Source organism: Acanthaster planci, linkage group LG12, assembly GCF_054643075.1.
Source record: "Acanthaster planci isolate LZ-2023a linkage group LG12, COTS_SCS, whole genome shotgun sequence".
Classification (NCBI taxonomy): Eukaryota; Metazoa; Echinodermata; class Asteroidea; order Valvatida; family Acanthasteridae; genus Acanthaster; species Acanthaster planci.
Genome location: NC_141788.1, coordinates 7,829,342 through 7,840,474, shown reverse-complemented (window position 1 = coordinate 7,840,474; position 11,133 = coordinate 7,829,342). Strand labels below are relative to the sequence as shown.

At 43.4% G+C, this 11,133-nt stretch overlaps 1 protein-coding gene and 1 long non-coding RNA gene across 2 annotated transcripts; one reads left to right on the top strand and one right to left on the bottom strand.

Annotated features, from left to right (window-relative positions):
• On the bottom strand, positions 1 to 4,208 carry LOC110977768 (uncharacterized). The gene is made up of 2 exons (XR_002597991.2): positions 4,029 to 4,208; positions 1 to 2,910 (listed from the first exon to the last, which is right to left on the bottom strand). It is a non-coding gene; the product is annotated as an uncharacterized LOC110977768 (long non-coding RNA).
• Positions 4,209 to 4,367: 159 nt separating this feature from the next.
• On the top strand, positions 4,368 to 10,959 carry LOC110977760 (uncharacterized). Its single transcript, XM_022232183.2, has 2 exons — positions 4,368 to 4,645; positions 6,050 to 10,959. Exon 2 carries the CDS (start codon positions 6,109 to 6,111, stop codon positions 8,434 to 8,436), a length of 2,328 nt encoding a protein of 775 aa, XP_022087875.2. The 5' UTR covers positions 4,368 to 4,645; positions 6,050 to 6,108; the 3' UTR covers positions 8,437 to 10,959.
• The last annotated feature ends 174 nt before the right edge of the window (positions 10,960 to 11,133 follow it).

The window sequence follows — 11,133 nt, the reverse complement described above, 5'->3', positions numbered from 1 at the left end:
TACAGTGGTTTTCAAGGGCAAAATAAAAGCCTACATTTTATTCACGCATCAACTGACATGGCAAACGCTTTTGTGGTTATTTCAAGCGAAATGAAAAAAAAATTAAACGTGTAGATATTCTGCGCATCACGGATCCAGTAGTGGACATGCCTGCTGTAACGACACATTAAATAATTCTTCAAAACTGTCATTAGAATTTAGGTCACGTGGAAGCTCGGTTGAAAACTTTTTAATTAAGTATGTAACAGAAAGCGAAACCGAGCAAGTTCCAAACTGCCAAGTTGAAGGTTTATGAGCGCCGAGCTGGACCCAAGAGAGGGCGCAATTTTCCTAGCAACGAGGAGGGGCTCCTTTGGTTTAACTGCGCATTACTGATTCAAGACCGACAATGGAAGACAAGTGTTGTGGACGCATCGCTACAGGCTGAATGAACACTCCCGACCAACACAACACTTTTCAACCGATGAGGGGATGCTTCTGCTCAAGGCAGATTTAAGTGGCTCACTATGGGCAACATTTTTCGGTAAAATTTCGAAGTGAATGCTCCCAAATACAACGTGCATTTCGGGCACTGTGTCCAATGTAAAATTGCAAGCGATCAAGGGAAAAACTAACCCAAAGCAACTAATACAAAAATTTCTATTCACGTGAAAAACTTTTTAAGATTTCATCGCCGGGAACAATGTCTGTTCTCCTAATCAAGACAAAGTTTCAAGTGGGCTTTCCATAATAAAAGGGTTGTACATACCCAAAAAAATGATTTTATGCCATGAAACACTGTAGAAAACGACGTTTTGTATCGAAACCGTGTGACCCGCCGGCCTTGATCATTTTCCATGATGAATTCAGACTGCTTAAAAAACCTCGGTAAAACTGCTCCGGCTTGTTGCTTCTGGAATACAAATCGTGTAAGAGGCCACAACCACCTCACTCCCAACTCAAACTTGAAGCTGACCAACAGACACAAACTGACTTTTCAGTTTTCAGATCTGTCACCTGTGTTAAAAGTGAAACATTTTTCTCGAAGTATTTTATTACATGTACCAAAGTAATGTACGAAAACACCTGAATGGATAATCGAAAAGCGACCTCCGCAACGTTATGCTGGCAATCTACTGTAGAGCTTTGAGGAAAGACAACGTAGCCTATGATCGAAATTGTAGCTTTGCAGACTTTCGCAAAAATAAAGAATGAAGAATCCTGGCCCACAACTGTAACGATGTCTTGTAACTGCAACCTATTAATGTGCTTATAAATCACGGTAGATCAGTGGTGATGATCATTACACTGGATGCTCTCTGAAGGTCCACCACCTTGTCAATAACCGTCTAGTATCCAGTTCAAAACTATCACGCACCGCGCCCATTCCTTCGATAAAGGGGCACGCCGGAAATTCAAAACCCAGCCTCTGAGAGCGCCAAGGTCATGTCATAGACCTAGGTCGTGGAGACACGCTCCTTCAGCTTCATGGGCTTCCACCCCACCGTTTCGCTCACTCGACAACACCACAAAAGACCATCCCGGGTCAGCGCTGCCCCCGTGTCTCACATAGAGGGCGCTACACAAAAAGGCCTTAAAATCTCTTCATGTTAGACGGTAAATCGTCTCGGCTCATTAGGCCAACAACCTGTTCTTGTACTGAATATGTGTTCACAGTACATGTACAGTACTTTAACTGAATGGGTTTACTGTACTTTTGTTCTACAACTTCTTGTTAGTTTGCAAGCAACAACAGGGCATTCCCCCATAGTGAAGGCTGCCCAAGTTTATCACCCTGCCCCTCAGGACAAAACGGAGAAAATGCAATTGAAATTGGGGAGAAGTCTACAATGCCATTATTTGACAAGCTGGGAAGCCAACAGGATATTTGACCCCCCCATACGATGTATACGACAGGGAAGTGTGGTACCAACCTTCCTAAAAACAACTAATTATGAACTTCATGTAAATGTGCACAAACAATAGAAGCCAAAACAGCATACAAAAGAAAAACACCTGCTGTTAGGGTGGGTATATACATGTACTTAAATTTCAATTACATCTTAAGAAGAATATGCCAGGGTTGTCACCAATAAAAAACGACCAACAGCACAGGAAAAAAAATTGCTTAAATTAGGAGAATAAGTAGACCATGACTATTGAAGCTGTGGGGTCTCTGAATGATATCCGCATGGTCACTGTACAATTTCTGTGTTAAGCTCTCCTATACGATACAGTCATGGTGAGTACCAATGTAACTTGAGAATTATACTGCTCTTCCTAGTCAAACCTTTGGTGTTTGATGGTCAGATCTTGCCGGGGGAACTTTTGAGATTGTGTCCCTAAATGAAGACATTTTACAATAATTCAGAAGTTGCAGGCCTAGCAGTCCTGATGCTAAGTCACTGGAATGCTATTATTAAAGAGACTTGTATTTCGATGAGGGTGAAAGAAAATTAGCTCTGCAGTGGGACGGGTGAAGTATGAGGTATTGGTGCCTTCCATGAGGAATCCTGCCCCGATGAGCCAATCACTGGTGTCACAACTCAGTTTGCTCCCTTCTTGAATTATTTATCAAGCATCCCATGACTGTGGTATGGACTCAACGCTCAAACAAATGACGGGGCTTTGCGAGTACATGGAGTGATGTTTACGTCCACTGCACTGGTTCACTTTCTCTGTTCACCTATTTCCGTGCCTACATGTACCAGACTTCTCCAAGCAAGATGATGCCCAGTAGCATTCTTTGCCGCTTCGTCACTTCATTTGGGCTCACGGTCACTGCCGAGCAGGATCGTTTTTCCGTTCACATCGTTACCCAGGCTCAGCTCAGGCAGGTGGCTGACCCAAAGCTGGATACACCCTCAGGGCAGCGATCCTCCCGGCGATGATGACGTGGGCCCACACAGCCAAGACAACGATTGTAAGAACCTGCAAGCATTTTATGGTAGGGACATGCATAAATGAGCGAGGGCGCTGTTTATTTGGGAACTCATTTTCTTAACTAGGAAATTACGATTAAAATTTGTCTTTTTTCTGTAGGCTGTAGCTCCTCTATTTAATTTCCAATTTCAAAATTTTAGAAATTTCGACCAAAGCCAGCAATTTAGTTCATTGAAATAAGATCAACCATTTTATGGAAATGTGAATTTTAAACTTTTCAGTCAAAACCTGTGCACTCTTTTTAGTGTACTAGAAAATCAGTTTGTTCTGCATTACAAACATACAAAAAAATCTCGAAACATTTCAAAATATCCCTGCTTTAAATCAGTATTTCTTTGCTTTGCAGAGTCCAATGGAATCTAAACTTATGTACATACGTTTCTTATGACATCCTCTCAAAGATCACTTCAAAAAGAACGCAGGAAAATAGGGCCTCGTTAAAAAACTTATGAGCATCCCTTTGTATGGAGCAAGGTATGCACTGTGTAAGCCAAACATCCAGTACATGAACTATTTAGCATATTAGGCAAGGTCATTACCACATTACAGCTAATCTAAATTTTCTAATAATTCTTTCCTTAGGGTGATAATGAAAAAAATACTGGTCCATTCTATCCAATGTTTGAAATAAATTGAAAGCTTTCCAACAACTAAGAACCTGCCATTGGCAATTGGTGTGGTACGACAAATTTATATCACTATACTCCCTTGCAGTGGTTTACGGCTTGACATGGCTATGAGTTCCATATACGGACGCCACGCGCCAGTACTTATCCCCAACAGTGACCCGTTAGCCATCAGAAAGCAAAAACATGTCCAGAAATGTTCAATTAAGGAAGGAAAATACGAAGTCGTTTACTGAGAAAACACTTTGAATTTTCAGACCAGTCTCACAGAGTTTGGACCTCTTTCCCATAACATGTCCTAAAAGTCCAATATAGCAAGGAAAATATTGAAGCAGTTACTTTAGATAGCATTTTCAGGCATGTCCCGTACATGTAGGTTTGTGAACAGGCATGACACAGCTCACAGGGGGCGACAAGTGGTGACAAAATTTATCATGTTCATGAAATTAAATCAGCCTAACCGCAGCTAACGTTACTCACCAAAGAAACGATGATATCTTGAACCTTTTTACTGAAATGAATCATGCTTTATCTGCCAAAGTTGTATCTTCTGGCCCAATAACAGTCACAATCGAGCAAATCGCACTCGCATTTGGGGTACGTGCAACAATGTTTTGAGCAAACGTAACATTTCGTGACGTAACCTAAGGACTAGCTCATACACCATGTACAGTCATTTCTGATTTGCTGCCATAAAGGATGTTGGGACAGTTTCACCAATCAACGCAGGTTTTAGTGATTTCCCACGGAGTATTGCAATATTAGGCTGTTCCATGATACTTTCTGGCCTAAGCCCTTGAAAATAGATGAGAAAGGAGCATCGGTACCAGACTAGTGTACTTGAAAATGCGATTACACAAGGAATGACGACGGAGGAAATAGTGACTACTTTTATAAGTTTTGTTTGGAAAAAATTCGTGATCATAATGGAATCGTGGAAACCAGTGAATAGCTCTTACATTTGAAGAAGCTTTTGACAATCTTACGGAAGAGTTTAATATGTTAGGCCCTAATTATCATGGCAATAAAAATTGAAATAGCATGTCGTAGGCCTAGGCCTACATTGATGTACATGATGTATGATGACCGAAAAATGTGTAAGTTGCCGATCAGAAAACTCTCACCATCACATTCATTCTCGAGGTTGGGGGTTGTTCCATTTATTGCACTCACGTTTGGGCAATGGGCAACTCTTCATTCACGTTGTATAGGCATGACAGGGATTTGCATGTTTTCCTCTCTTTTCATGTTTTTTTGGCAGCAACGTGATAAAAGTAACTAGGACCTAGGCCCTAAAACCAGGCTTTTCAGTAAAGTGTGGGAAATGTTTATAGGCCTAGCGCATAAATAGTGAAATTTCAGGCACATTTGATGTAACGGTTGAGAGTTGGAGTCACTCCGCTACACTATTTTTGCCCCTTTGAGTCTTAAGTGTGAAAGATGGAATAGCCATCAATTGACCAATCGGAGAGAAGAATCAAGAATGAGTGACGTCATCCTAACCTCAAGAATGGCATTCTCGGTGGGCTGGGGGGGGGGCTAACTTGTCTCTGACTATTGATGTACATGAGCTTGATGAACTACATGTAGAAATAAAAAAGATGGACTTTGCCCCCAGCATTGCCCAGCTTTGCTAACGTAGACTTAAAGGTCCTGTCCCCCCCCTCACCCCTGGTTCCGATTCCTCCCCCATTTGACATTTTGAAATAAACAAAACTAGTCCTACAGTGCAGCCTACCACTGTAGGCCTACATTTATATGGAAACTATATGCTTTTGGTGTGTCCTTATAAAATATGTAACCCCTCCCCAGTCATGTCTGTGTTCTGCCCATAAAAAATCTTGAAGTTTAACCTTGCATGAATTAATTGTATTCCATTCTGAGTTAATTTGCCTTTAAATAACAACCATTCATAGTATAATCGACTCAAGACGGAGTACAATAAATTTACGCAAAGTTCGAGATTACACTTAACCATGTTAACAGCCGTATGACATAGGTCACATATAGTTTTTTACTAGTTGTAGTAAGTGACTTGTTTTTGAAAGGATTTCACACTCATTGATAACCAGTTTATCTGGACTGCTTTGTTCCTTCAACCGAAGCAATGTACCATTTTATCCCGCTTTGCCCAAAGTACAAAAATATCCCCTCTTACACCATCAGGTGTGTCTTTAGTTGGGCTGGACAAGTTTTCAGGATTTATATTTTGTTGGAAAGGTGGAAGAATGGCAGAGATGCGTTTGACGATAAAAAGATGATTATTACAGAACCAAAATCTATTCAGTTTTTTCCATTGCCAACGAAAAATCCTTCTTATCATTTTTGGGTTCTGATAATTCTGGGGCAACCTGTCGTATGTATGGACTACTTGTTAGGGCGCATATGTGCGTGTGAAGTTGTGAATCAAAACAATAAAAAGAGCCAAATTTCATTTGAATTTATGTTTCACATGTGCCTGTACATACTAATAGTACATGTAGTTTTGCTTTTTGCTGCAGATTCAAGATGGTAAGTGATACAGCACCAGGCAACAACTGAGTATCCAATTCAGTCTGAGATGGCAAGTCCACCCGCTACCCCACTGCGTCTGTCACCAACATATGAAGAGGCGGAGGGAGGTTCGTCATCGAGGAGCAGCTCCCCAGACAGTAATTGCCCAATCTGCCTGGGCAAAGTCAACAACAAGGCCTTCACTGACGCCTGCTTCCACACCTTTTGCTTTGTCTGCCTGCTGGAGTGGTCCAAGGTGCGGCCCACCTGCCCGCTGTGCAAGACCACCTTCAAGTCCATCATTCACAATGTGGTATCCAACGACATCTACGACCAGTACCACCTCAAGCCCTCGGACACTGGGTCCTTTGGGACAGACAGCCGTGGCAGGCGCTTCCGGTACTCCACCACCTTGACAGAGGAGCATCGGGTGGAGCTGACGTGGCGGCGCAACCGTGCACTGGAGAGGAGGTACCAGCGTGCCCATGAGGTCCACCTCCAGGCGGCCGCTGTTGAGCGCCGGCGCATGATCTACCGGGCTGGGCTCTGGGTGAGGCACATGGGGTCCAACCGCTTCACTCGTTTCCGCGACATCTCCCCAGAATTCTTCCAGGAGAATCCAGCCACCACCCACCGCCTTGTGCCCTGGCTGAGAAGGGAGCTTGGCATACTGTTCAGCGGCGAGGACCACGTGACTTTCATGACCCAGTACATCCTCTCACTGATCCCTAATGTCCATATACAGACGGAAGAGTTCCACGAACACTTGCGCCCATTCTTGTACGGCCAGACGGAGCATTTCATCCATGAGTTTGTCAGCTTTGCCCGGTCCCCGTATGACATGAACACCTATGATCAAATAGCACAGTATGACCTCGCGGCTGCGCGCGAGCCACAGCAGGCAGCCCCTCCAGCACCCCCATCGCAACAATCCAGCAGCGAATACAATGACGTCATCACTTTATCCTCGGACGATGAGGTTATTGAGGTCCCCACACTGAGAAGCCTCCTGCAGTCGGACAGCACCCCGTCCACTTCATCCCGAGACGCTGTTGAGCAAGTGGAGGCTCTTGACCTGTCAAGCACCCACAATCCAGAGCCGCCCTGCCCCTATGAGTTGGATCCAGACCAAGCTGGTCCATCAGGAATGGGGTCCAGTCAACCAGTCGAGGTCAAAGCGGAGCAGGGGGCTCCCAGGGAGAACGTCATCAGTGATGATGACAGCGACATTGAGATTGTTGAAGTCCTCAAGCCCTATGATGAAAGGACTCCCGAGTGCATTGTGCTGTTGTCATCCAGCACGGAGGAGGATCAGGACAGGGGCGAGTCGAGACAGGAGAAGAAAGGGGGAAAACGTCACAAGAAGAAGAAGCATACCTCAGAGTCACGTCACAAGGTGAAACAGCGCGGTGAGCACAGTCATCCGGAGAAATCTCACAGGCATTCGCGTAAGAAGAAGCACAAAGGCAGCAAACACCACAAGCACTCCAGCAGCACCAGATTGGAGCGTGAGAAATCTGTGCATGGGCACTTGCCAAAGCCGGAGGTGCATAGTTCCTACAAGCACCACCGGACGTCACGCTCACGGTCGCATTCAAAATCCAGTTCCTCCTCTCATCACACCTGGAGAAGTAGTCAAAAAGAGAGCAACGCGACTTTGGATGAATGCGTCAGGGACTATGGCAAAGGTGCCTCTACCAGTTATACCCATTCGGCACAGTCTCACCCTCGTAGTAGATCCAGGCAGAGAAGCGAAGAGACCTACGTGTACCCCAGAGATACCCACGGGCACGACAGAAGACACAGGTCAGAGGGTGAAAGCTACGCCCGCGCAGCCCAGAAAGGGGGAAAGCCGGACGAGAGCTGGGAGGTGCATTGGCATCACAGGTCCACAGACGTCTCTGAGCACAGCAGGAGACAGCATAACCATGATCACCATTACAAGGCCACGCTGTCCAGAAAGCACAATTCCAGCGACAGCAAAGATGACGGCCCGAAAGCCAAGATCAGACGGCCGGCCGACGCAGCGCACAGCTCGGGCCTGCATCTGAAGATGGTCTTCAGCCGCACCAAAACCACTACCGGGGACGATCCCACAAGGTCATCCAGTAGCAGCGACTTTGCCATGGTCAGATCCGGCCACAGACGACGCAAGCACGACAAGAAGTACAAAAAGCATAAGCGGCACAAATCAGACAGCAACCACAGGAGCAGGCAACACACGGAATACTCCAAGGACAAGCCTTCATGGATCAGCTTTTTGCCACTCGCACATTATCACAATGCTTACAGACCTCTCTCACTTTATGACGACGCTAGTAAAAGTGACGACCAAGGAAATGATGGAGACGAAAGCTCTGCCTCTACGGAAGAGGAGGGCAATGCTTTTGTGTAGCGGGAGGCATCAGAAGCCGTTATGGAACATACACCCATCACAGATTTCACGTCCAAAGCACAAATGAAGTGTGCGATTTGTCCCAAAAACAGAAACAGCTGCTTAATATGATGCAGTTCAACCGAGGGACAGTTTTGCTCGGACATGAATGTGTACAGTGTCCCTTACATCATGACAGTGTATGAAGTGTGATATTTGACTGTGGGTTATTTGTATATTTTGTACATGTTTGTTAGGCTTTTGTTCTGTTTCTCCTAGGCAAGCCTGATGTTAGTGACTTCATACAGGTTTCTTAATGTCTGTTGGGCTTTGCAGATTTTTCTTTAAAACATTCTTTTAAGACGTCAAGATATTAGTTTTGAGGGAGACACGAGCAACCAACAAAAAGCAATCCAGCGAGGCACCGAGCCCCGTCTCGGCATTTAACTTTTTGTGTAGCAATGGACACTTTCCTTTTCGATTAAATTGGAGACTTTCAGGTGGGGGGAATACAGAATTCAAGATAGAGGTGTTATTGACTGTTGTGATGTGGGACATGATGTTTTAACACGCTCAGGGATGAAAAGGACCCTTGGCTTCACCTTGTGTTCTGCGAGTCCATCAGGTGCGAAAACATCATGTCTCACATCAAAAGCAGTCACCAATCAAGTTGATGTACATGTATCAGTTGAATTCCGAGGGGGCTTGTGGTGGGATTCCTGTGTGTTTACAATTGCCAGATATTGTCTTTTATTTCCTTACATATTCATGCCTATACAGCTTTGGCACAAGTGCATGTACATGTATGTGCGTACGAACTGCTCTGATATTTTTGGCCTTTGAAAAATTTCCTTTGAAATCACCCTCTCATCATGTTGCTGGATCCAGTTGGGTGTGTTTCATGTTTTCACCAGAACTGAGATTGGCTTGTCCTGTATGTACATGTATGCAGAAAAGTCCAAATGACGCCCCTGGTAAACACGGAATGATTGATGATGCGTTAAAAATAACCGGCAGTTGACAATGGAAGAGGCTTATCGTTGCACCAAATATGCAGACACCCATCTTGAATTGCAGATAAGGGACAGGTGCCAACATGGTACAGTACAGTGTACTTTTCATGAAGATGTGCCGAGAGTGAACTGTGCCCCACTTTAGACACATTTGAAGTTTCCATTTACATGTACACATGTATATTGTACCACTTCTAAGGCCAAACAAAAAATTAGTTGTGTTTCCTATTTCACTGAAAAATAAATTAGGGTGGTTGAGTGGGTAATTGTTTTTTAACTCTAAATTTTTGAAGCCCCCGATTTTTTTGGGGGGGGGGAGGGCACGTATATTTGTAACAGGTACTAAGTCAGATTCATACTGTCTGACTGTACATGTACACGTCAATATTACATATCAGCACTGTGATTAAATAGTAAAGCAGCTGGTTGGTTGAAATACTAACACACAAGAGCCATCTATCTCAAAATTTAAACAATACAATGTACAGGACAATGTACACAAAATTCGGCTCGGGGCAAGGCACCATAAGTTTTTATATGTTATTGATTTGTCAAATTGATTTTCTAGGTTTGGTCGGTTAACCGTAAATACAACTATTTTTTGTATGGCTTAAGGGAAGAATCCACCATCTTAGCTACTGTAAATGTATGTGTTCATGTAGATTGGCTTGGCAACATTTGTGAGTGTGAAACTACAACTTCTGGATCTTGGCAGGCTTCATAGATTTGGACCAGGTTCAGAAATGCAGTCATTTGCAAAAGTTTAGGACCACCCATAGAGAATGCATTAATCTGAAGAAAAACCAAATTTAAACCAATCAATCATGGCGAGTTATGTTTACTTTCAGTGTGTACCCTTAGTATCTTGGTTAAACAGCCATTTGACTACATCTCCATGATTTGAAATGTTAACACTCTAGTGTTTAGTATGCCCTCCTTATTTCTGATTACTTAGTCTTTTTTACCCATGCTGCCTTACAGATAACGTGTCATACAAAACCTGCCTTTGCAACAAAATTCATGCATATGGCTCAAAGCACAACTCCAATGTTATCACCACTGTAAAAAAGTAAAATCTTAATCATTCAATGAAACAGTGTGACGCAGGCCCAGTGACAGAAATACCAACAGAATTCCAGGCGGTCTTAAAGTTTTGCAAATGACTGTAAGGCTCATTTTCAAGCACTTCTCACAATGCGGGACCTGTTGAGCATGACCTTCCCCCACCAAAACTAAAGAACCACGTCAAAAACGAAAAGGCTGGTTTTACCTAGACCCATGAAAAACTGGTTAATTGGTATTTATGATAAATATGCTTATTGACATCTTAAAGATATCAGCCTATTGTGTTCCAGTCATTGTCGATACCTATGTAATACACTGTATTTTAGCAAGTTTTTGGTGTTATCAGGAGATATAAGGATAAATGTAGTTTTTACAGAAACTGTAAAATTTTTGTTAAAAATATAATTGTTTTTATAAAGTTTTGATTTCAAAAATTAAAACTTCTGTGGTGTGATCACAAACGTGAGCCTGCATCTCTGATCCATTGTATATAGACTGTATATAGACTTGTGTGTATTCCAAATGAAATTGGTCCTCTTGTATTTCTTGAAGACTTCAGGTTTGAGAGTAAACAGCAATACTAAAACTAGATGGGTGAGGTCTTTATCTCTGGCTTGTATCATCTGCTGACGATGTGGTA

Coding starts and splice junctions, on each gene's coding strand:
- LOC110977760 (XM_022232183.2), top strand. CDS start 6,109: ATGGCAAGTCCACCCGCTACCCCACTGCGTCTGTCACCAACATATGAA.